General features: G+C 35.4%; 2 protein-coding genes across 5 annotated transcripts; one reads left to right on the top strand and one right to left on the bottom strand.

The window, feature by feature from the left end:
- The first annotated feature begins 810 nt into the window (after positions 1–810).
- LOC133679895 (clustered mitochondria protein) lies at positions 811–14,633 on the top strand. Of its 2 annotated transcripts, none has more exons than XM_062102622.1 (29): positions 811–1,034; positions 1,801–2,059; positions 2,283–2,344; positions 2,574–2,763; positions 2,841–2,978; positions 3,092–3,248; positions 3,360–3,553; positions 3,658–3,759; positions 5,038–5,173; positions 5,301–5,429; positions 5,644–6,025; positions 6,457–6,561; positions 6,739–6,857; positions 7,245–7,353; positions 7,425–7,559; positions 7,961–8,095; positions 8,283–8,453; positions 8,605–8,691; positions 9,392–9,526; positions 9,778–9,930; positions 10,161–10,229; positions 10,606–10,764; positions 11,097–11,153; positions 11,232–11,272; positions 11,474–11,593; positions 11,789–12,098; positions 12,188–12,295; positions 12,386–12,445; positions 13,670–14,633. In XM_062102622.1, exons 2-29 carry the CDS (start codon positions 1,822–1,824, stop codon positions 14,135–14,137), a joined length of 4,269 nt encoding a protein of 1,422 aa, XP_061958606.1. In that variant the 5' UTR covers positions 811–1,034; positions 1,801–1,821; the 3' UTR covers positions 14,138–14,633. The 2 variants fall into 2 exon arrangements, with proteins under 2 accessions (XP_061958606.1, XP_061958605.1); XM_062102621.1 differs by having other exon boundaries at positions 1,813–2,059.
- Positions 14,634–14,904: 271 nt separating this feature from the next.
- On the bottom strand, positions 14,905–25,070 carry LOC133680455 (chaperone protein dnaJ GFA2, mitochondrial-like). Of its 3 annotated transcripts, none has more exons than XM_062103417.1 (19): positions 24,736–25,070; positions 24,551–24,650; positions 24,212–24,286; positions 23,924–24,006; positions 23,620–23,703; positions 23,497–23,535; positions 22,042–22,134; positions 21,510–21,557; positions 21,329–21,416; positions 21,113–21,177; positions 20,942–21,016; positions 20,350–20,422; positions 19,442–19,533; positions 18,601–18,672; positions 18,231–18,287; positions 18,101–18,149; positions 17,376–17,442; positions 17,073–17,173; positions 14,905–15,650 (listed from the first exon to the last, which is right to left on the bottom strand). In XM_062103417.1, the coding sequence occupies exons 1-18, from the start codon at positions 24,820–24,822 to the stop codon at positions 17,080–17,082; spliced, it is 1,341 nt and encodes a 446-aa protein (XP_061959401.1). In that variant the 5' UTR covers positions 24,823–25,070; the 3' UTR covers positions 14,905–15,650; positions 17,073–17,079. The 3 variants fall into 3 exon arrangements, with proteins under 3 accessions (XP_061959401.1, XP_061959399.1, XP_061959398.1); XM_062103415.1 differs by lacking the exon at positions 14,905–15,650 and adding an exon at positions 16,673–16,958; XM_062103414.1 differs by lacking the exon at positions 14,905–15,650 and having other exon boundaries at positions 16,673–17,173; positions 24,736–25,069.
- Between the last annotated feature and the right edge of the window lie 1,098 nt (positions 25,071–26,168).

The raw sequence follows: 26,168 nt of genomic DNA on the forward strand, positions 1-26,168 counted from the left end.
TTTCAATGAAAAAATCCTGAAACGTGTTTATTTTAAGAAATATATTAATATATTATTGGTTGAAAATATAAAAAATAATACTGCTATGTAATTTAATCATAACAATGGAGTAGTGGTAGGAGCCTCTTTGGGAATATGGTTGTGGTTGTTTTTCAAAGTGTTTTTTATGCTGAAATGCATTAAAATAATATTTTTTTATTTTTAAAAAATTATTTTTAAGATCAACACATCAAAACGATCAAAAACACATAAAAAATTATTTTTTAACAAAAAAATTTAAATTTTTAAAACACACAATTTGTATGTGTTTCTAAACGGAGTCTGGTGAAAATGACAACGTGATAATTGGTATATCATTAAAAATAATGATAAAGGTTACATCTTGGTATATCATTAAAAATAATGATAAAGGTTATGATGTATTACAATAATAATGATTGTGGTAAAAAATTTAAATAAAAATGATGATTGTGTTAATCAGGACGGTAATAATAAAAATAAATAATCAAAATGAAAAAGAAAATTATGTTAATTAAAATGGTAATTGAAAATTAGTGATAACGTATTGATATATTGATAAACACTTTCTGTTATTTTTTTAAATTATCCATAGAAAAATAAACACAACAATGCAACAGAATATATTTCTATTTTTTTTTAAAAAAAAAACAAAAAATCATAGCAATACCTAACAAGACCTGGAAAAAAAAAAAAACACTCCTTCAAGAAATCAAGTTCGAAGCCCAAGCCCAGTACAATTGGGTCTCTACAAAGCAAAGCAATTAAAATAAAAAGGGAGAAATTTCGCCGCCTCTCAGCCACTTCCTGAGTTGTTAGCCCTCCTGCTAAAACCTCAGCCTCTCTCTTTCTCTCTCTAAAACCCTTCCCTTCCCCTCCCTTCCCCTTCCTCTCTCTCCACATTTCTACTAACATATACTTGCGCACGCTCACCACCACCAACAATATACCCACGTGTGTATCTGCTTGCTGATATAGAGCTACGATTTGTTCAAGCTTTTTTCGTCACTTAATTGGTAATAATAATAATCAACGAAGTTCGAGTCTTTTTGTGTTCTGGTTCCTTTCCTTTGCATTTTGCATGTTTTTCCACGAACCTTTTTTCTTTTACTGGTCGTGATTTGTTTGATATTTCTGTGTGTAGAATTAGTGTTTAGAGGGCGAAGTTTTGATTTCTGGTTACGGAATTTGATTATTTTAATTCTTAATGTAACCTGAAATCTGTTGTATGTATTATCGGGCTGTGAATTAATTGATTTTTATGTTTATCGACACGGGGGTGGGATTGTGGCGTTTCTTAAAACCGGTCTCACAGTTTTAATCTGAAAGTGAAAATAGAATCATCGAAGTGAGTTGATGCCACAGGATTAAACTTTGTTTTCGAGTGTCTGTTGCTTCTGCGATAGACACTGAAACTTAATGGCTGCTTTAGTTCATTTTTTAATGATTGAAACTTGAAAGTGACTTTTGGCTTTTAAGCTAAAAGGTTTGAAACTGATCGAGTGCGTCTCTGTTGAGTTGGTAATCTTGTTCTCTGGCTCTACATCAGAAGCTTTCCAAGATAAGTAAGTGGGGGAATATTGAAAGTCTCACATCACTGTTTTCTAAATGAAATATGCATTCATTTACATGCCAGAGTACTTACAGATGCACACACAGAGACATATCAATGAATGACTGCATTCTCTTGTGGGTATTCTGATTCTTTGATATACTGATAGTGTTTCCAGTTATCGCTGAACTGGATAGTTTCTTTTTGAAAGCTAGTGAACCCTGTTAAAGTTTTTGACCTAGGAGGTGAGAATGGCTGGGAAATCTAATAAAGGGAGGAACCGGAGAGGATCCAATAGCACAACAAATTCTTCAGAGCCAACAGCGTCATCTGATGCTCCTGTGAAAGATGACATAACCGCTTCTGAAGCTGCTTCAGAAGTTGGTGTAGCTATTGTTAATGGAGCACCAGCTGGGGGTGAACCTGCTAATGGCACCTCAGAGATAAAGGAGTCTGAAACAGCAAATTCTACGAGTGAAGCAAAGCAAGGTTGCCTTCATGATAGTTATTTTTTTGCTTTCCAAAATCTCATTGCTTTCCACCAACAGCTTGGTTTTGTAACATTACTATTTATGTGCCAACCCAACTTAGCAAAATGACCATGCCAATCATTTGTTGAACTTGAACTTAATTAAATGCTGCATTACTAGTTTGTAATCTTTGTCTTTTGTTTTGTCACACCTCTCATGTTGTGTTTTCCCTGTGAGCGCAGGTGATCTTCATCTTTACCCCGTCTCTGTCAAAACACAAAGTAGCGAGAAGCTTGAGTTACAAGTGAGCTAAGTTGTTCATTAAAATAATGTTATTGTTTGACAATTTGAATGGGAATGATACTTGTGCATTTGATTTACCCTCACAGTACCTTTTTTTCTGTCCCCATTCAGCAACACAAGTTTTTTTTTTGTCAACGAACTAATTACCTCTAGTTTTAAACATGCTCTTTCTCTTGGCACACCATTTGCTTATTCACGTCAATCAAATGATAAATAATAAACAATCGCAGTTGAACCCAGGAGATTCCGTCATGGATGTAAGACAATTCCTTCTCGATGCTCCTGAAACATGTTTCTTTACATGCTATGACTTGTTGCTGCACACCAAGGATGGTTCAACTCTTCAAATAGAAGATTATAATGAAATATCTGAAGTAGCTGACATTACTTCTGGTGGTTGCTCCTTGGAGATGGTTGCTGGTCTGTTAGCATTACTTGTTCTTTTGGTAGTAGAGATCCATTTATGGACACTTCTAACATGGAAACTTTATTGGCAGCACCTTATGATGATAGATCGATCAGGGCTCATGTTCACCGCACAAGAGAATTGCTTTCACTTTCTACACTTCATGCTTCATTATCAACGTCCCTTGCTTTAGAGTACGAAAAAGCACAAAACAAAGCTCTAGGTTCAGGTGGCTTGTGATATTCATCCTACAATCACTCTCCTTTAATTATTTATGAAGTAGTTCTTAACACTTCATTTAATGCCAAAGGTGTTTATACAGTGCATTTCACTTTAATGTAGATGCTGGAAAAACTGAGGTCCCTGAGCTTGATGGGATGGGATTTATGGAGGATGTTGCAGGTTCGTTTGGTAAATTGTTGTCATTCCCAACAAAGGAGATCATGTGTGTGGACAGTATTATATTTTCATCCTTCAACCCTCCCCCAAGCCATAGAAGGTTTGACCCTCTCATCTCACTCTTTCTCCTCTTTGACTATTGCGCAAATAATTTGACATTTCCCTTGGAATGTGTTTTGGCAAAATAATGTTTTCTTGGTTGCCTCTCCAGGCTCGTTGGGGATTTGATTTATTTGGATGTAATAACATTGGAGGGTAACAAATATTGTATTACTGGAACCACAAAGATGTTCTATGTCAATTCAAGCACAGGGAATGTCCTTGACCCAAGGCCAAGTAAAGCTACCTCTGAAGCAACTACCCTTGTTGGACTCCTGCAGAGAATCAGTCCCAAGTTCAAAAAAGGTAAAGAGAGGTGATTGAGAATTTATGGTTTATTGAGGCTTGAAGTAGATTTCTTAGTGCTGACTTTTGAATGTTATGTTTCCCCACGGGTTCCTGTTTTGAAGCTCTTCGTGAAATTTTGGAGCATAAGGGCTCTGCACACCCTTTTGAAAATGTTCAATCTCTCCTGCCACCTTCTTCATGGCTAGGATTGTACCCAGTTCCTGGTAAGTGTAACTTTGAATATTCGTGCAATTTAGTCCTCATGAAGCTGCGAAACCTTGCTGTGTTAACTTGAATGAACTCTTTTTCCTTGCAATTTCTAGAGTAAATCAACTTAAAGTATTTTGGCTTCTTCGAGATAAGGCCTGAGCTGTAATTCTAATTTTGATTAGATTTTTTTTCGTTGCTCACTCTCAAACTCGTCCAGTGCCATCCAAGCTTCAAACTCTTCCTTCATTTGTATCATTCTTTTGTTCATTTAGTAACGTGGTCCACCCATCATAGGTATCAAGGAAGTTTATGTTAACATTTTTCAAGTGAAGTAACTTTACAGAATGTTTATTTCTCTAAGTTGTGAATTATCATCCATCTCTCATCATTGCTAGTGACAAATCTGGAATTCAAGCTTTAGTAATTTTTGACGAGGCATCTGATTTGGGAGTGGACTGGGATATTCAGTATTCCATTATTTGTAGATGGCTTACTCGATTAATGACCGGGTGAAACAAAGGAATGCTCCGTCAATTAAGTATTACCGGGGCCCTTTGGGGTGGGGTGGGGGAAGAGGGGGGAGGGTGTTATGGTGGTGTAGCTACATTGAAAACATTGCAGTGCAAGAATTGGGAGGGATAATTAGAGAACAGAGAGATGAAAAGAGACAATTGAAGAGAAAAAATTGAAAGGAGGAATTGTAGTTCGAGGAGAAGAGAGCTTTTCTTCAGAGTCTGATCAGTTTTCACCCACTTGGGAGCCATCCTGTTTTACAGCAACAAGTCTTTTCAAGCTTAACAGAAATAACAACCAAAAGGAATCAGATAAAATCAACCTTGCCCTGTATCTCCTTACACTTCTTTTATCAGTCTTTATTTGTTATTCCTACCATAATTTTTAGATAATGCTTTTCTTAATAGATTAAATTTGGAAAAAAAATTACTTATTTAGGTCCCATGTGATTTTGTCTTCTTTCAGGCCTGAAAGAACAGTCTGCTACAGCTAGTTGATTGTTCTGGAAAAGTTTTTGTTTCGAGAAGATAATTAGAACTTCATTTAGTGGTGAAATTTTATAATAAATATATTGCATATGCTAGTAAAATGAAGATCAAAACAAAACAAAGAAAATGGTTTTGAAGTACCAATTCAAGGCACTGCAGCATGTTATAGATAGCATGGAAGAAATATGCACCTTCATATGAATCGGCTACTATCCATAAGAATGACAAATCTGTGGAACTTAGAGGTTCGTTTGACATTTCACCCTTATGAGATTCATGTTTTTTTGTCAGATCACAGACGTGATGCGGCCAGAGCAGAGGATGCACTGACTCTTTCATATGGCAGTGAGCTGATTGGCATGCAAAGAGATTGGAATGAGGAGTTGCAATCCTGTCGGGAGTTTCCCCATTCAACTCCTCAGGAAAGGTATATTTGTCATCTGTGCTAGCAACTTCATAAAGTTATGCATGTTGTGTGCTGTCTTGTTTCTTCAATGTACAATTCCTTTATATAATTTCATCCCCTATCCCTTATCAGGAATTTTTTGTTGCAGGATTTTGCGTGATAGGGCTCTCTACAAAGTAACTTCGGACTTTGTTGATGCAGCAGTTAAAGGTGCTATTGGAGTCATCAACAGATGTATTCCCCCCATAAATCCAACTGATCCAGAGTGCTTTCATATGTTAGTGGGACCTTTTAAAATTCTGAATTTCTATTCCATCCTCATCAAAAGTCCATGCTATTTTTCTTTGGTTGAGCATTGCATGATATAATTCTGCATCGTTTTTTTTTTAATGGTGATGGGCTATGCTAGCCAAAATGCTATTTCTTTGAGAGGTTTGTGATCATCATTAAACCTTTTCATAATAGCTTGTTCTTGTTTATTCTTATTCTAGGTATGTTCACAACAATATATTCTTCAGTTTTGCTGTGGACGTGGACCTTGAACAGCTCTCCAAGAAATGTAATTCAGATACTAGTTCAAAGACAGAGAACACTAGTTCTTCAATTAATTTATCTGAAAAGGTCACCAGCGATTTGCATGGGGATGGTGGAATTGCCAATGGGGTGAAATCTGATAGATCAACCGTTGAAGTGGCGGAATTGCATCCCGAGTCATCTTCTGAGCCGCAGTTGGCTGAGAGTGAACAAGCTACATATGCTTCGGCAAATAATGATCTGAAAGGCACCAAAGCCTACCAGGAAGCTGATGTCCCTGGTTTATATAATCTTGCCATGGCCATAATTGATTACAGGGGTCACAGAGTGGTAGCCCAGGTGTGTATCATAGATGTGATTCTCACTCACGCTCACAACCACAACCACATATACAGAAACACAAACTCGCATGTGACGCTTTAGTCTAACATGTATGCATCTAGTTATCATTGAAATTCTTTTAAAAAGGAATGCAATTTTAGGCAAATTGCCCTTTTTTGTTGCTTGACAAAATTGGTAGTCTCCTTTTCCTTTGTCAGCATATGTTATTTTACAACTTGTTTGCTAATAAAGACTGCTTATCTCTTATATTAGGGGAAAAAAGAACAATATTGCAAATCCTATTCCATGTTGTGTTCCCTATTCCATTGAACTCCTTGCCTCACTAGACAGCCAGTAGTCATTTTTGTTATTCCTGTCTTTTCTTTCTTAGACTTATTTTTAATGTTTTTGGACATATTATCATCCCACTCTTTTGAATTTTGTTGTAGAGTGTCTTACCTGGCATTCTTCAAGGGGATAAATCAGACTCTCTTCTATATGGTTCTGTTGATAATGGAAAGAAAATATGCTGGAATGAAGATTTTCATTCTAAGGTGAGAAAGAATTTAAGTTATCATGTTATGGGTTGATGGTGATGCAAACATTAATTGAGAATATCTTATATTCAAGGTAGATAGTTTTGTTAATGTTTGTTAATATAAACATCACTATGTTCTTAGATGTGTATATGAGACACTTATTCATTAAGTACTGATCTTTGTGTGTCTCAGGTAGTGGAAGCTGCTAAACGCCTTCATCTAAAGGAACACACTGTCCTAGATGGATCTGGGGATGCTTTCAAATTAGCTGCTCCAGTAGAATGCAAGGGCATTGTGGGTAGTGATGACAGGTGAGTTGATTGTTTTATTGGGTTATTATCTTTTCAAGTTCTCTTCACTTCTATCATTTTGTAGCCTTTTCTCTTTGTCATCTCTATTGCCTTTTTTATAGTATACTTAGGCTTGACACTTATATGGTGACTGGCATCAGTCTGAGAACTGCCTTACTTGACTGCTGATCATTCCGTAGTTGTGTTTTTTCTCACTAAAACATGAAATGAAAATCAAAGAAATAAATCAGCATCTGCATTACTGTAATATTTAATTAACTTTCAGCATCAAACTGCTGTTGGTGTGGAGTTAGGCAGTATCACATTATTAACATCCCCATAGTATTTAATCTTTCTATGCCATTCTTCACCATGTTATTATATGGGTCTTTTGTTTCTTCTATCCAGGCATTATCTACTAGACTTGATGAGAGCAACTCCTCGTGATGCAAACTATACGGGACCTGGCTCGCGGTTTTGCATATTGAGACCAGAATTAATTTCTGCCTTCTGTCAGGTATGTTCTAATGGACAAAATTGTGTAATCTTGGGCTTGTTTGCTCATGTTCTTTATTTTTATTGGAGAAGGCTGAAGCCGTGGCAAGATTGAAGAGCAGACCAAAATCTGAGGGAGGGGCTCATGTGGCTGCAGATTCTACAGAAGTTGCTGCTGGTGATGAGCAAGTTAAACCTGAGGAAGCTGCAGCTTCCATCAACAATCAAGTAAGCATTGTTTGCTAACCTTTTTTCTCACTTCTGGCTCCATGCTTAAGCTAGCATAAATTGCACTCCATGAGGTTCATGTGATTGAAAAGTGTGCACGTGTGGAGTAATCTGGAGGGTTCCTGTGCAATTGAAATGTTTGTTTTTATTATGGTTGTAAATGCTGCAACATGGCATGATTGTGCCTGAGTGTGGAAATTCTCTTATTATATCGAAGCAATACATGGTTACAGTAATATGTTCAATTAGGTAACATATGGTTACGGATTTCTTGGAGGGCAAGTGTAAACTAAATTTTGCAATAAATGCCAAGTGATTTATTGTGATATGTATATGAACATAACTTTCCCACAATGTGTGAGCAACCATTTGAATCATGTGGCTCTTTGCATTGGTCACAGGAGATTGCTAAAGAAGGGAAAGCTGACACTGTAGAAGAAAGTGCTCCTGCTCTTGCTGGAAGCTCTGAATCTTGTGAAGAAATACTTTTTAACCCTAATGTTTTTACCGAGTTCAAGTTGTCTGGTGATCCGGAGGTGAACATCTAACCTTTCAGTTTTCTTTTTGTAAATCTCATTGAAGTATCCATTTGAATTTGCTCGGTTTCGGAGTAGTGAACAAATATCTTGGTTACCAATCGTGGCCCAAAAGCTGTTGCGGTAGCCACACAGTAACACCAACCAGCTAGGAGTTCATTGTTCTATTTTCATTTCCATTTATCAGGAGATTGCAGCAGATGAAGAAAATGTGAAGAAAGTGGGTTCATATCTTGCAAATACTGTGCTTCCAAAGTTCATCCAAGATCTTTGCACACTTGAAGTCTCGCCCATGGATGGACAGACTCTTACTGAAGCACTACATGCTCATGGAATTAATGTTCGCTACATGGGAAAGGTAAGCATATACGTTTATTTAATGCTCTCTGGCAATTTGAGGCACAAAGATTCCAACACAATTATTTTGTTAACTGACAAGTTTTGTAGTTCAACTTTAATTAGTGATCATGGAAATCACTTGTTTATTATTTAATCGATGATTTCTTCAGGTAGCTGAAGGGATAAAACACTTACCTCATCTATGGGATCTTTGTTCCAATGAGATTGTTGTCCGGTCTGCAAAGCACATCCTCAAGGTGATCACCTTTTAACTGACCTCCTTAAATGCCACAGATTGCTCTGAAGTGTTTTTTAGGATTTTATTGTTCTAGTTAATCACTAGTCAGATGATATCTGAAACTTCTAATCATGGAATTATTTAGTCTGTCCAGGTCAGGCATCTAACCTTTAAGTGATTAAGTTGCTTGTGCAAACCTGTTTGGGACCGAAGTAGCTTTGGCGCATTCTTTTCTAAAGAATTATATTTGCATTCGCCATTAATTGGCAATAGATCTTTGATGCAAATTGTGGAACAATGCTATATGTACTGAAGAACACAACCTGGATGCATACAAAAGAAAAAAATAACTATTAGATCATTGGAGGGTTCACTGATTTAATGGCTGAATTTTTTCGTGACTCCAATTCGAGGAGTCTCCGGTAGACTGGGCTTATTCTTAATTGCATCTCATTTGATATTCAAATTTAACTTCCCTTTTCTAGTTATGGGGATTGGTGGCTGTTTTGGTACTATCAATTTTATCATACTTGGGAAAGTGCAACCAGCTCTTATTGTGTGTAATCATAATAAGAAATTCTGATTTTTTTTATTGACATTTGCCGAGGGTGCTTAATATGAAAAAGTGCATGCACACACAGACAATTATATTGTCCTTTAAACTTTTGCATCTGGTACTAAGTAATTGTCTTTCTCCCACCATTTTTCTGGTGATGCAGGATCTTCTCAGGGATACAGATGATAATGATCTAGGGCCAGCAATTTCTCATTTTTTCAACTGTTTGTTTGGAACTTGTCAAGCTGTTGGCATAAAAGTTTCAGCTAATGGTCCGCATTCAAGAGCAGCAAAGAAAGTATGTCCACAAAAGATTAATAGTCATAGTTTTTTGGTTACTGTATTATGCATTATATTTGGTTCTAAGATGTTATCAGCTACTTCTCAAGGCCCCATGTGCTATGTTGACCATACCATGTCTCAGATTTGATAGGTCAAATCTCACAGGGAGAGGAAGAGTTGTCTAAAAGTTGAAATATGTTTAATGCTATAGGGACTCTCTGTCATCATTGTTTATTTGACTGGTTTCTTATTTTGAAACACTTACAGGAACAATCTGGCAATCAGTCTTCAGGAAAATCCTCTAGGGGACAAACGAGGTGGAAAGGAGCATCTGCAAGAAAGAACCAATCCTCATATATGAATGTTAGCTCAGAAATTCTATGGTCTGACATTCAGGAACTTGCAGAGCTCAAATATCAGGTATCTTATACCATTACGTGGGGTATATGCACTACAGGAATAATCAGAGATTCTCTGGAAGTTGAATTAGTCCATTTTATTACATTGCTATCTATTTGTCATATGGGAAACATTGCTACCATATCATTTGTGTGGGGTCCCTTATTCTATTGCCTCTCTGCTAAAATAAAACATTTAAGTGATCTTCTGCACTGTAGCATATCCTGAATCTAATGTTCTTCTGTGTTTAGTTTGAGTTACCAGAGGATGCGAGGTCACAAGTGAAGAAAGTCTCGGTTATTCGGAATCTTTGCCAAAAGGTCAGCTTCGGTTCCTATCTCATCCATTTATATAGATATAACTGTATTTGTATTTTTGGAGTTTTCACAATGATTGAATTTTGTTCAATGTCTTTCTCATCCTGTGATGCCTGGACAGTGCTTTTTTAAAAATGTATATGTTCAGCAGTGGCCATAAATACCCATGCTACTTATTTCCTCAACCAATCTGACCGTTGTTTCCTTTTTACTGTTTTCTTGAAAAAAAACAAAAATAAAAAAGAGCTCATGTTTGCCTTTTTGGATGCTAATTGTAATTATATTCTGGTAGTGCAGAATAGACCAATGAATTCCTTTTTGGCTTGTGGTTGACATTCTAAATGGTTAATAATTTTTCTTTTTGTGGTTTCCATAACAGATGGGCATTACCATTGCAGCTCGCAAATATGATCTCAATGCTGCAATGCCATTCCAACTGTCAGATATCTTGAATCTCCAACCTGTGGTAAAGCATTCAGTTCCTCTATGTTCAGAAGCTAAGGATATTGTGGAAACCGGAAAGGTTCAACTAGCTGAGGTATGCCCTAGACATGCTCATTAGTGATCTCACATGACCATACCGTGTTGATCATCAAGAATTAAAATTTGTTATTGGATAATGTTTCTTCTAGGACAGGTATAGGTTTCAGCTTCAAATTTTATTTTTGGTAAAGACAGTATCTGCAAAATTGGAGTATCATTCATGGGTAGCACTATTTTCAAGTAGAATAGCCTTTCACGCTGGCAAGTTGCAAGTCTATCATATGATATTTGACTTTGTGGAATGTGAAAACATGTTGGAGTATATGCTATTTGTTTCTTGAACTACATTAGATGGTTATTAAGTCCTGTTTCTTTCTTTTGCTTCAGGGAATGCTTAGTGAAGCCTACACGTCATTTTCCGATGCATTTTCCATTCTTCAACAGGTCTGTCATTCTTTTTTTCTTCATTCAGTTAGGAAGTGTCTGAGATACATATCTTGACCATTTTGTATCGTGTTTTAGGTGACTGGTCCAATGCATCGGGAGGTTGCCAACTGTTGTCGGTAGGCATCGTAACTCAATAACTATGCTGAGTTTCTGATTTTGTTTCCTAGGAACATGTAAAATTATGCTTATTTTAACTATTTCAGGTATAAATTAAAACCGCAATGTCATCTACAATAATTCGACCAACTTCAACTAATTTTTCTGGTTACAAAGCAGTTCTCTGTTAATTTCATTTGCACTTGACCTCAAATTTTCAGGTACCTGGCCATGGTTTTGTATCATGCTGGTGATATGGCTGGAGCAATCATCCAACAGCACAAGGAGTTGATCATAAATGAACGTTGCCTGGGATTAGACCACCCCGATACTGCCCACAGGCATTATTTCCTTGTCTCTGTGTCCTTGACATTAAGTTCCTTTTCTTTGGTGGTGTTATTTTGCTATGCACTGACAATTGTCTGGCATAATCTGCATTCTTAAATTCTTTGAAAATTGCTGTAATTAACAGTTGGCAACCTGTTTAAAATTTGGTAGGTTGAATTGCTGGCTCACTGTGTTTTGCAATTATGCAGTTATGGAAACATGGCTCTCTTTTACCATGGACTAAACCAAACAGAACTTGCACTGCGACATATGTCCCGTGCGCTGCTCTTACTGAGCTTGTCTTCTGGGCCAGACCACCCTGATGTGGCTGCAACCTTCATTAATGTTGCAATGATGTACCAGGACATTGGAAAGATGAATACAGCTCTTCGCTATCTGCAAGAGGCTTTGAAAAAGAACGAGAGGCTTTTAGGAGAGGAGCATATTCAAACTGCTGTATGCTACCATGCTCTTGCAATTGCATTTAACTGTATGGGCGCATTCAAGCTATCACACCAGGCATGTTTTTGCATGACATTTCTTTAGCATTAATTTATTCTGATATAAAGGAAATACACATTACTGAATTAGCTTTTTCTTGTGCACAGCATGAGAAGAAAACCTATGACATACTTGTCAAACAGCTTGGTGAGGAGGACTCAAGGACTCGAGACTCCCAAAACTGGATGAAGACATTTAAGATGCGAGAACTGCAGGTTGATGCATAGTGTTACAAAAATGTTCTCATTTTTCTGTCTCTCAAGTTTTCTGAATTTCTAATTTTTCTTTTCCTGATGAATGCACAGAAGCAGAAAGGTCAGGCATTGAATGCAGCTTCTGCTCAAAAGGCGATTGATATATTGAAGGCAAGTGTTATTTACTTTTTCTTTGATTAAATCTGATGAGATGATTAATTGATATATGGATATGGGCATTTTGTCATTATGTGCTTGTGGAAATTGTTCCCTATAGCAATGCAGGCATTAAGCATGCCCAAGTAGTTGTGCTGAAAAACCTTGTGTGTTCTTTCATCTTTCTTTGTTTTTCTGATGCATCTCTAATTACATGAATAAATTTAATTAACTAGGGCCCCGTTTGTTTGCTGGAAAGTAGTTTTCTTTTGGAAAGTGAATTCTGGGAAAGTATTTTCCGATGTTTGGTAGTGTAATGAAAAATGAGTTGGAAAACACTTTCCAGTGTTTGGTTATGTCATGAAAAATGAGCTGGAAAATAACTTATTAATGTTTTATTTTTCTCGAGTTTATTAAAATAATAAGGAACAAATCTTACAAATTAAAAAGTTGAATGAGAATGAAATTGAAAAAAAATATAATTTCATAAATTATCTCAAATAAAATAAATAATAATCAAAATAATAAAGATAAAATCTAAAAAATTAAAAAAAAATAAAAGGTGAAGAAATTAAAATAATAATAATTAATATTTCATAAATTATTTCAAATAAACTAAGTAACAATCAAAAGAATGAGGACCAAATTTGATAGATGAAAAATTTCAATAAAAAAATAATAAGAAAAAAACAAATAACAATTATAGAAATAAGGACCAAAATTAATATAAAAATCAAATTTCAAGAGATGAAATTGAAAAATAAATATTCAAAACAAATTATATATAGCAATCAAAAGTTCGAGGATCAAATTTGATATAATCAGCAAATAATGACATTTTTAAATTTTTCACAACTTCCAGAAAGTGTTTTCCGTCCAAATTTTCCAGGAAAATACTTTCCTGAAAACCAAGCTAAATTTTTCTTTGATTGGAAAGTGTTTTCCGTTGACCAGCTTTTCTAATGGCAAACAAACTTGACCAAGTTGTTTCCGTTGACTAGAAAGTATTTTCTGTTAACCGGAAAGTGTTTTCCGTTGACCAACTTTACTAATGACAAACAAACACAAGAAAGTTTGGAAAGTGATTTCCTGGAAAGTGAATTCCGGGAAACAAACATGGCCTAGATGTAACTGTCTGTAAATATGGCGTGTCCAAGTATATGTTTCTGAAGTCTCTTATGTAATTGTCTGCTGGTGTCTATTGATGATCGGATTTTCTGACATTGACTTGTGTGGCAGGCTAATCCTGACCTGTTGCATGCATTCCAAGCTGCTGCGGTTGCTGGAGGATCTGGATCTGGGAGTTCCAGTGGTTCCATGAACAAATCCCTTAATGCAGCAATTGCTGGTGAGACACTTCCACGGGGAAGGGGAGTAGATGAACGAGCTGCTCGTGCAGCAGCAGAAGTTAGGAAGAAAGCAGCTGCTAGGGGGCTCTTGACTCGTCCACATGGTGTTCCTGTTCAAGCTTTGCCACCTCTCACTCAGCTCCTCAACATCATTAATTCAGGGGCAACTCCAGATACAGTCAACAACGAGGAAGCAGCAGGTGGAGTGAAGGAAACTAATGGACAATCTTCTAATGACCCGGTAGATACTCAAGAAGACCAAACATCAGGGCAAGATCAGGCTCCTGTTGGATTGGGCAAAGGCTTAGCATCATTAGATGCCAAGAAACAGAAAGCCAAAGCCAAAGTTGCAGCTTAAAGTTTAGAGGCAGAGATTGGATTGACTGGTAGCAAGGCTTAAACTTCTTGCCATCTGTGGGAGAGGCAACATTTCTTAATGAATTTCAGTGGTGACCAGCCATCTACTACTCTTAAGAAACAGGAGGTACTGAGGCGTGCCAAAGAAACCATCTGTATTCCTCTATTTGCCCAGTAAGCAAGCTCTTAGATATAATCGAGGTAGCGCGCATGGGAATCGTGAGGTGTGTCATGTTCTCATGTAGGCACACCAAATAAATTGGTGATTAATTTTCCAGCCAGTTAGTTCTGTAACTTCAACTCAAAATTAGTTTTGTAGTTGATTTTGTAGGCATTTTTGTTTTGATTCAGTTCATGAATTCTTTTTTTTTTTTTTTTGATATTTAAAATTTATGTTGTTTTCAATGGTGGCTTGCTATTGGCCCCTTTGTTTTGTAAGGGACAAGGGATTGTTACCGATTTCACATGTCAGTGAAAATATTTTTTCTTTTGCTTTAGTAGCCTTTTAATGGAAATTAACAGAGGCCATTGCTGTCGCTGCACTGAAATATTGAAAGATTAATAGCCCGCGACTAATTTTTTTATTACATACATATGTATTTATATAATTTTTTTCATAATTACTGTAACTTTTCCCAAGAATTTTGGAACTTCAAGATCAACTAGAAGTCTTAAAATTTAACAGATGCTGCGTTTATCCTTTTCAACTTATCATATAATAAATATTATTGAGAGAATAAGAAAAAAACTAAAATGTTAAAATGACTGTAGAAGAATTGAAAAATAAATGAGAGACAAATCAACAACAATATTCATTTGAGCAAGAGAAAACAACTCAAATCACTTGTGTAACGCCTGGCATACCCAAACCTATTATTTACACCCTTGAGTTTTAGATCTAAGATGAAATAATAAAAAGATTTAATATGACCATATAATATTAAATCAAATAAAAAAAAACAAATATGACCGTATAGAGCGGGACTCACAAGTGATGAATTCATGTGCCTGGCGCTTTCACTTGAACTTGATATCTGGGCTTTTGGTTACCTGGAACGATCTTGCTGCGTTGCTGCTCTGCAAAATCTAACTCTCTTCTCTACAATGCAACAAGCAAAAGATGTCGGGTGGGAAGTGTTCTCGTGCTTGGGAGCGGTGTCAAACTTTTGTCAAACGTGATGGTTTCGTTGAAACCTTTGCAAACCGCCAGCGGGTAACATCCAGCTGAATTGAATTGGACGCAGGCAACAGCTAGCAAGGGCATGGGCTCGTTTTACCACCCCACCCGGCTGGCGATGCACTAAGGTGCCTCCATGCAATCTATCATCGGCTCTGAAGGCAGTTTCTCTGATAACTCAGGCAACGCCCCTCGTATTGGAATTTCTCCCAGTTCTCTTCTAATAAAAGATCCATCCTCTCATGGCTGGCTATCAGGCAGAATATGCGAAGAGCACCAGATGAAAACTCCAATACCTGGTTTTTCGCTGTTCTTCGAGATTTTTCTTTTCCTAGGCCTAGATTTGATGATTGACAATTAAGAAAAGGAACGCAGAGTAGTTTAGCAAAAGTCTTAAGCAATTCTGTGGACATATCGTTAAGTTCCCGAAGGTTTTCATTTACAATTTTTTCATTGTTTTTCAAATATACAATATTTTTCTTTGATATACAAATACTATTTTGTAATATAAGACTTTTAAGTTTTTTTTTCTTTTTTACATTTTCATATCTTGTTAGCGTCATAATTTCTTTTTTTATTATAAATCTAGTGTGCTTTTTTCTAGTTCATAAATATAACATTTTTTATGATAATTTTTAAATTGAACAGAAAAATAAATAGATTATCACAAATATAAAATATTAAAATAACTATTATAAATTATAACTTTGATTCTTTATGAAAATAGTGATAATAACGTTTTTTTTTCCGGTGAAAAAATTCTTCTTCATTCTCAACAAATAAACATTTTTTTTTAAATTTTTATATATAAAAAAAAGAGTGAAGAAAGCTATATATATAAAAAGGAGCTTTTCTGTCACAGAAAAACCTCTCATTACAAACAGATATAATTAAACATTTAATCTCCTAATGAAGCCAGAATTAAATTATCCCAACAGCTGAATCTGATCACTAACTATGCAGAAGAGCAGAAGCAAAGATGCAGCTAGATACATTTACACAACATAAAAATGGGTTCCCTAACAACGAATAGCAAAGGTTATAGAACAAGCAGGGCGCAATAAAATCAGATATCTACCACCAAACCCCCACAACGTGCAATCTATGCTCGATGAAGGTGTGTTCCATTTCTTATTGAATTGCGAAAAAGTTGAAATTAGCTAGTGGGAAACAATTCAAGAATTAAACCTTTCGGAGAACGTGCAGCTGATGATAACGCATTTTCCAAACAGGAGAAAAATAGCCTTCATTTTCTAAAGGCCATATCCGTCGGAACAAACGAGTTTCTATCACAGATAAGTAAACGGGGAGTAGAATACTCTCAAGTCTCAGCTTCAAAAGGTCAACGATGTTAACATGTAAAATATAAATCAGCAAGTGTTTCCACAAGCTTGACATCAATTTAATGAAATGCCGAATCCATAGGTTCACCCACATAACAATCATTGCAGTAATTCATCCAAAAAAGAACCAACCATTGTAGTACAAAGTATAATTATATACAAAACTAAGCTATTGAAATTGAAAGCGATCATTTTGTCTCAGATGGGGTATTATCATGCGATGGTTGATTTGGTGGGGAAAAATGTAACCTTCCAGGATAAATAATAAGTCAGACCCATCTCAACATTTCTCCTACAAAACTCTGAAACAGGTCGGTTATTACAATTGATCTTTTTCCTATTCTTTATCATTCTCTTTTGTTGAATAATCTTCTTCTAAGCAATAATATGGGATGATCACGAGAAGAAAAATATACCATGGCCTCACCCAGATGCTCCAGCAGCACGATTGTCACATTCACCTTGTTCTTCTTTGGCAAACTCCTCAATCAATTCACGCTGTCTTGGGGTCAAAGTCCTGTAGCAAACATATTTTCTGTAAGGCATTGTCTATAACACAAGGAACTATCCGGCCAAATAGATGGCTATATTTACAATATCTTTCTTGAAGAAAACATCTCAACATATCATTCATCCATTTCTGGTAGTAGTGGACAGGCAGCAAATACATATAAAAGTTAAGCATAGTGAAATAAACTGACAAAGGAAAGAAAACTCACGTTGGAATTTTGACATTGAAGTGCACAAACTGATCACCAAATGAGTAAGAGGCCCGTGCTTTAATCCCTGTCAGAAAACACCAAGAAGTTCTTCCTTTATTTCAGACAAAGGCAGAGTAGTAGAGACATACCAAAGAATACAAAACACACAGCACAACTGCACATATGAAGGAATAAAGAACATCACCGAGAAACACAACAAAAACTGCTGAGGCTTTTCCAAATTTATCGTCATTAATTCCATATTTTACAAAAAATTACAGCAGATTTGAATAAGATGTGAAAAGAGGAAACAAAGGCCAGTTTAAAAAATTTTAAGTCTAAATATCCAGAATGCAAGTACAAGAAGCCTAACAAGAGGGATCTAGCCAAATACTAATCTTTAAAGGAAAATCTCAGATAATTCTTTTCCACAATATTCTAGTTATCCCTCATCATATTGAATACCAAAATGTGCATAAATCTATATATCTTAGGATTATGGCTTCATATAGTAGTAGTAATTAACCACAAGACCACAAAACTCATATCTTGTAAAGCAAGAGAAAGAAGAAATATATATGCACGTGCGCATGTGTCTGTCATCAGTTATCAACGTGAAACATCTACTAAAAAGGGAATGCATATATATAAGGCATAGATAGCCAGAAAACCTTGAGCAGACATATAGCAAAGAAAGATATCTAAGGTAGGAGTAAGGAGAGCAAAAATTGCATTCATCTCACCTTTATTCTTCAGAACCACCTTCTGACCAGGTTGGGTGCCAGGGCGGACCTGAAAATATACAACATGTTAAGGTGAACAATGACTTGATTTATTTTTTAGCATAATCAAATCAAGCAAAAAGATTACAACCTTGAGTACAACATCTCCTGTGAGAGTTGGAACTTGGATGGTTCCCCCCAAAATTGCCTGCAAAAGAGTAATCGAATTAACTTTTGCATCTGGCATGGATGCTAAATGGGATTTTATGTAATGACTTGTGACTTAGGTATATAACAAAAAAAGCTGCAAGATTTATATGTTTCAACAAGAAGACCATCTGAACTGAGTACTACATTTTGTTTAACAAGTATAAAAATAAAGCATTACCCATAACTTAAAATAATGAAAGAATTTGTAAATGAGAACCTTGAAATGCACTGAAACACATAGATAACAGGAATGAATTCTGTTCATTAGAATCTTAGTGTTTTTCTACAACCATGAAAAAAAAAAGTTTTACCTGGGTAATGCCTAGAACAGCATCAACATGAATGTTAGAGCCTTCTCTTCGGAAAACAGGGTCTTCGCGGACCTGTGGAGGAGGGAGGAGGAAATTCATAATGACTTCAATAACAAAATGGGATAGATGCAATAGGATCAGGGGAAGTTGAGAAGTATCGGATGGGAACAGAGTCTAAGCACACAAAAAGTAAAGAAGCAGAGAGAAAGAATGAAATGGAAGAAAGTAAACCACCTAAAAGCTAAAATTTCAAAGAACAATCAATCACAGTGGAAAAGGACAGCTACAAAAAAATGTTCCTTAAAATGCCAACTTTCTACGTATCCAATGGGGACTTCACTATTTCAAATGTTGTCATTACCCTGCATTAAATCCAGCAGACAAGGTGGATCAATCCTCCATGTCACACTACTCTTCTATTTCTTGATTCCCACATCCAGCTTGCTAGGCAAGCAATGACTATTGCATAACCATTTGAAATCAAATAAGATAACAAAACTCATCCAAGAGTTTGCCAGCAGCAAGACAATTTGAAAACTAAAATGCTACAGACTTCTTGTTATAATGTGAGAATGCAGTAAGAGTGACAACCATCCATGCAAATCAAAAGGGAAAAAAATCACGAAAAACCATACCATGCTAAATAATGCCGCAAGGAAATGACCTTGACCTTTTTCTCCATAACAAATTAGAAGAGGACTTGATGTCAAATTACTAATTATTAAAATATTTTTATCTTCATCGTTAATGCATTGTAAAACATCACACAAGCAAGCAAAGAAATAATTAACACAACATGCAAATATAGCAGCACAACAATATTAAATAAGGAGGGAGTTACCTTGATTGTAACATAGAGATCCCCAGGTTGATTTTTCTCTGGGTCTGCTCCGCCACTTCTAGGGAGCTTCATAGTCTCATTGTCATCCACTCCTGCAGATGCCAAGAAACTCAGTCAGTCAGCAAAACCAGTAAAAAGTTCCACACAGGAAAATGGGCAACCATATCTATAGACCATTTTCACGAATGTTTCCAGAAATCAGAAGTTGAGTTCATTTGAAGATATCACTATATTTCATCCCTAATACATATCTGGATGTAAAAATTAGGACTGGACAGTAATTGATTGTTTAACACAGGGAAAGCGGTGGACAAGCAGCTAGCTTTATCCCCATTTATTGTTTTCTCTGGTTGTCAAAATGGTTCTTGTTTAGAATTGAATTTAGCCTTGCCTAATAAAAAAAAATAATTTTGGTCAAAGGAAATATGTCAATTTTGTATATTAGTTCATAAATGGTGTGAGGATCTCAGTGGAGTTTATTTTTCAAAGATTAAATCAGAGCCCTGACTCAAAGCTATCATTGTTTAGGGCTCTTCCATCCCACAAATAGTAGATACCTAGATCTAACATTTGGCACAAATCTAGCATTCAGTTTTGATTTCTTTAACTTTATGGTTCAGTCTAGCACCCAAGAACTCAGGGTTGAGAGGGACATTGAATTTTATCTCTGGCTTATTTAGCTTATAACTGCTTTGGGTACCATAAGGAACAAATCTAGAAAAGCATTCAAAGAAACGAGTACATTGTTCATTGTTATGGAGAGAGCAAAAAAAAAAAAAAACTGTGATATGCCATTGTAAGACCATGTTGTGTGGAGCATGTAAGAGTGCTGGTCAAAGACAGATAATAAGGCCACAAAATCATACAAGGCGGGAAATTCAACGATGCTTCAAGATCTACAGACAAACCTGTTGGAATGTTCAATGAAATTGTCTTTGATCCTCTCACTACTTTGCGTCCATGGCAAGACCTGCAAAAACTCTGGCCCCAAGAGTAGAGAAGCATATGCATTAAATTAAAAGACAAAATCAAAGGACTAAGTCCCATTAAATAATCAAATTTTGGAAGAATAATTTAATAAATCACATTAATAGGCTGTCTACTGACGAACTTCCAGGCTAGCTGTGGTTCATATAGAAGACTAGAAGTAGACCATAAACCCACTTTTAAAAACTTCAACAAAGTTGCAATTTCCTTAAATTTTCTTATCGATAAAGCAAGGTTTCCTAAAGTTTTGAAAAAAAAGGTTGCCACAGTATATCAAATCTGCCAGATTGCAGAATTCAGAAGCCAAAATTAATGCAATTATATACAACACTTTAAAATAAAAATTTCTACACTGGTGCCAACGTACAAAGTAATACCTCTTCAGGTTGCTTCATGAAGAAAGAACAAGTTTTATTACTTCCCAAAATTTTGCTTATAAAAAATCAATATTTCCTAAAATTATTTAAAGACAGCTTGCAGAACCCAGATGAAAACAGACATCGAGTACCATACCGAAACAGTTTGCCCAGTTCCGCCACACTGATCACATGTCTGCTGAAAACTGAAAAAACCCTTTTGCGTAGATATCTGCAAATGTAGGAAATGTGATTTGTTACATAGAGAAAACACCCAGTATTTCCAGAATACATAACACCATCAAACACTTCTGCAAGTGAAACTAACCACGCCTCTGCCTTTACAGCGTTTACACATTTGAGGTTTTACTCCTGGAGGAACACCTTCTCCACCTGGGAAAATGAAAAAAAATCAGACTAGGCCCACTCTCCTAAGAAAATACAAGAGATGAGCTACAGTTATGAACTAACAAATCCCCCCAAAAAAGGGAAAGCTTAAGTTGTGCTGTTTGTGAATGCTATCAAGTGAGGAAAATAACCATACCACAAGCTTCACAAGCCACATCAGTCTGAAATGTAATAGTTTTGGTGCATCCCTGAACAGCTTCCATGAAGGAAAGTTCAATGGAAACCTACATGATGGTTTTAAAAAGAAAATGGAAGTCAAAATTAACTCTAGACCAAAGGAGAGAGCACCAATCAACATGAAAGGAATTTATAAGAACCTTGACATCTTGGCCAGCAACATTCTGTCTAAATATATTGCTGAATATCTGATCTCCATCAACACAAGTGGTGGCATCATGCACATAAAGACAGCATGTTAATTTCAACTATGAAAGTCAAATGTTTAAAAGACCCCCCCCCCCCACCTGAAAAAAAAGTTACTAGCAAATATATTTCTCCTTATATTGCATTAAACAGCCGTTTTGTGGAAATTTTATAAGAAAGCATACTACATAAAGTCTTATACTACAAAGCAGCAGCAACAGTTTAATTGCACTACTGGCCTAATTGTTATAGAGGCATAACAATGACAGCCTCGCTCATCTCAGCCAACAATTTCAATTTCAACCCCAGTAGTTTGCAACTCCACGGAATGTAAGCTCTTGCCCTAAGAAAAAGGCCACCCTTATTTAATTTAAGCTTCGGAAATGAGGAATTAAACCATGAGATAATGAGATAATTCACAGTTGAAGAGAAACTATTGGGTTTGAGAGAATCAAAGCAAAGAAAAAGGAGCTAGAGAGTAATTACATCTTCCATTCTGAAGAAGTCACCAAATGGACTCTCAAATCCTGGTCCACCAGGCTGATAATTATCTTGGTTTTCAAATGCGTCATGGCCTAGCTATAAGTTTGCAAATATAATGCAAATCAGTACAGATATAAACAGATGAGGGACATTGATTTATGAATTGTATAAAAAAGAACTTGCAATGAAGAGAATTTCAATGTATTCTATGGATAGAGTGCCTTCAAAAAAGGGAAAGATAGAGAGAGAATATAGCAGATGTATGCATGCAAAGGCTGGTGTTCTTTTCCTCTTAAAAAATATAGTTTGCAAAGTATGTGAACTTCATACCCTAACGGGATCTTACATTCTTTTAGTGAAGGAATGCAGGCCAAAATGAATAATAAAATTTAAAGACAACAAGAGAATATTCGCATATTGTATAGAATAGAAAGACAAGCACACAAGAGAATCTTTAACATACACCACCGAGAGGGTATGGTTTCAAGTAAACTGAGCAAAAAGAATGACCTTCCCATGTGCATGGGTTCCAGTGCATGGAAACTTAAAAAACAAATGTAATTATCCCACCAACTAACCTATCTGCCCACTAAAATCCCCTAATGTTCCAGATTAAACCCAATTTTCAAGCTAGAGCAGATGCAATTATTCTTCTGCAAGAATGAGATCCTTAATTGTTTTTGTAATAAGAAGTTAGCAACTCCAATTTGAAAATAAAACTTCATGTGGGCTGGTTCAGAGACAAGGCTTGACAGTTCTCAAAATTACAGACAGAAGTTGCTTTCGCAGGTTGACAGTTGACAACTCAAGCAAAATCATCTTGGTAAAGGATGCTACAAAACGAAATTCTAGATTAATCTAACAATGACCTATCCACTACAAACTAGAACCTTTCAATTTAAACCATGATAGAGCTTCTGGATGGTGCTAATTAGTTCTTGCCCTGCCTAAACTTTCAATTTTATTTCACCACTTGACCTTATACTAAACATTACTCCAGCGCTCTCACACTAATAGAAGCACCCACCCACCCACCTTCCCATAAAAAAAAAACTGCCAGGTGAACACTTTAGCTTGTTCCAACCATGTGGCCTTTTTTTTACTTACATTCTCATTTACAAATCCTAAATCTAAAAACATAGCTAAAGTAAAAGTAATTGTTGAGATTGACTAATGAAACTCTGTATATTGGGATTGCTAATTGCATCCCCAGACTATGTATGGACTATGTATGCAAACACCTACATATGTCACCTTACTCTATTGGCTAATTGTAGTTTATGGATTGGGGGATTTCAACATGCATGCAAGTCATCCCAGTTAAGAGCTATAAATCCTCTTTTAGTTATTGCATGTTTTCAATCATTCATTGATATTGTATGCAACTTGGTCATGAGCTATAAAGGCATTCATTTTCCACTTATTCAACAAATACACAATTAACATTAAATATGAAACCTGATCATATTGTTCCCGCTTTTGATCATCTTTCAAAACCTGCAACATAACCAACAAAATTTATTCATTCAGTATTCTATGTAACTTTGAGGAAGAGGCAAAATTCTGTTCTGCAAAATTTACCTCATAGGCCTTTGAAACTTCTTGAAACTTCTTTTCAGCTTCAGGATCATCTTTGTTTGTATCAGGATGGAGCTTCTTTGCCAGCTGCAGGGTGGCACTAAAGTAAAATCAGAAAACATAAATAAAGCTTAAAAAAAAAAAGTTGTCAAGTAACAGCTGCATTGTTGCAATCGTATCACGATACAAAGTAAAAACATGAATGCATGGACCAAACACCAAATTACAGAAAAAATAACGCGGGAGAGTTGCAGTATTTGTGCTGAAATATGCAATGATTAAGACAGGTAATGAAGAGAAAACCTACCCCATAATAAGCTTTCTTTATATCAGATGCACTAGCATTCTTGCTAATGCCAAGTACATCATAATAATCTTTGGACATATGAGCTGGGCCAGAAAAAAAAAAATTAAAACTTACATTGTTAGCTACACAAAATGCCCAGGAAATATTTTAGAATACAAAACTAGTAATTAGTAACATCACAAATGTTGCAGCAATTGCAGTGTCAACAAAACAAAACTTGTACAAAAAAAAAACACAGTCAGGTTAGATTTAAAAAGAAAAATACTAAAAGCAGAGCAAGTAAAATACCAGAGCCATGAATTGACCTCGCAGCACCAAAATTTGCATTTAAAGCTCCCAATAGCAACCAATTTTTTTGGTTAACTGCAAATTTCAAAGCACATAAATCAGAACACGCACCCCCAAAAAAAAAATTGTTGCAAAGAAAACGAACAGATTAGAGAAACGCATGCATAATTCAGATTCTCTTAAGCTTAATCCACCACAATTTTATAGCTTTTGAAGCCCAAGTCGTTGAAACAACTCAAGAGTCCAAAACTTTAACCTTTCCAGCTAACCAAACAGAGAATCTTAAAACAGCCCATAAAATCAAACACGAAGAAAGCAAATAAAACAAGTGCAAGCTACCATTTTTATGAGTGTGATTGCCAATAGACCTAACAGGATTATAAACCCCAGCAGTACCGCTCAATCTCCTAAAACTCCCACTTAGTACACTCTTGTATACCTGCAATTAAAACAAAATTACACAAATTAGAAATGTACATTAAAGCAATTCGAAAAGAATTGCAAATAAATAATCCAAGTCATACGGAATCAGCAGAATCTTCGAGGAGGTTGAAGGGGAGAGAACGGCGAGCGAGCCAACCAACAAGCTTGACGCCACGAGACCGAACCATTTGGTGGGTTCTTTACTAGGGTTTCAAAAGTCTTGATTTTTCTAGCAATTTATGTGAATTGGGGAATTATTAGAAAGTTTGGTTCTTTTTGGGTTTTGGGATTTTTTGGGTGGGGGCTTAAACCCTACAATAGCCCTAGTTTTTTAGATTGGAAAGGTTCTCGGAGTTTGAGAGAGGAAGGGAGAGGGTTGTTTTTGTTGGTTTTTTTAAAGGAATCTAGAAACTGGAAAGACAAAACCCTACGGCTACGAGGGCACGGGCCAATCTTGTTGGAGACAGGCACCTTTTTGTGGTGCATTTGGTCCCTTCCGTGATACTTTTGTTATATTTTAGTCCTTTATTACTCGTTCTGACATCATCATCTTATTTTCTATTTTGTAAACATTTGCTTTTTCTTCAATGAATCATAAAATGTGTTCTGATATTCAAATATAATTTTTAAAAAATATATATATTATTTTAATATATTTTTAGAAAAAATATAATTTAAAAAACAATCATTTTTACATTACAAAATAAGCGATATTTATTTAAGAGATATGGAATATGTTTAAGAATACAGTACAAACCGTATTCTTTTAAATTTTAATTTTTTTTACTAAAAATTGTTATTATTTTATATTTTTAAATCATTTTGATATAATATTATCTAAAATAATTTTTTTAAAATAAAAAAAATATATTATTTTAATATATTTTTAAGTTTAGCTTATTATGAAGTTTTTAAAAAGCTTTGAACTCATTTTGGTTTAAAAGTTTCATTCATGAAATCCATGGATTTATATGACCTTTTTTATGTTAATTTTGGTTTATGAATTAAATTGCCCATGTAAATTCATATAACCTTTTTTAAAACTCTCAAAAAATTGAGATAATTTTAGCTTATTTTTTTTTATTTTTCATTGTTTAGAAAATAAAATAAAAATATTTTCCAACTTTAAAATATTTTAAAATCATTTATGAAAGTGGATTGAATTTTCACTAGCATCCGTGGAAAATATAGTTGAAAATATCAAAATAAGAATTATTAAAAAGGGATTTATTTATCAATGTTAACGGTCAAATCAAACAAAGGGGGGATAGTATTTTCCTAAAACATGATAATTAAAAAAAAATCCCTTTTAAAATTGCTAAAAATTACCATCAAGCTCAATTTAAATTTTGATAGAAAGAGAGGTTATTGGATGATAAAAAGTAGGGATAATTATTTTCTATTTGAATTGATTTTTATTAAAAAAATAATCAAATTAATTATTAAAAAAATTGAAACCGGTTCAAACCGATCTATTTTAATTTGGTTTGGTTATTTTAAAATAAAAATTGATTTTTTTTGTTTGACTTAGTTT

The sequence above is a fragment of the Populus nigra genome, chromosome 19 (assembly GCF_951802175.1).
Source record: "Populus nigra chromosome 19, ddPopNigr1.1, whole genome shotgun sequence".
In the NCBI taxonomy this organism is placed as follows: domain Eukaryota; kingdom Viridiplantae; phylum Streptophyta; class Magnoliopsida; order Malpighiales; family Salicaceae; genus Populus; species Populus nigra.

Excerpts from the sequence above, each read along its gene's own strand:
- LOC133679895 (XM_062102622.1), top strand. The coding sequence starts at position 1,822 with ATGGCTGGGAAATCTAATAAAGGGAGGAACCGGAGAGGATCCAATAGC. Across the intron at positions 2,345-2,573 it reads GCGAGAAGCTTGAGTTACAA|TTGAACCCAGGAGATTCCGT; the intron begins GTGAGCTAAGTT and ends AAACAATCGCAG. Across the intron at positions 2,764-2,840 it reads CTCCTTGGAGATGGTTGCTG|CACCTTATGATGATAGATCG; the intron begins GTCTGTTAGCAT and ends CTTTATTGGCAG.
- LOC133680455 (XM_062103417.1), bottom strand. The coding sequence starts at position 24,822 with ATGGTTCGGTCTCGTGGCGTCAAGCTTGTTGGTTGGCTCGCTCGCCGT. Across the intron at positions 21,417-21,509 it reads TTGCTGGCCAAGATGTCAAG|GTTTCCATTGAACTTTCCTT; the intron begins GTTCTTATAAAT and ends ACCATCATGTAG. Across the intron at positions 17,443-18,100 it reads GGTGGTTCTGAAGAATAAAG|GGATTAAAGCACGGGCCTCT; the intron begins GTGAGATGAATG and ends GTTTTCTGACAG.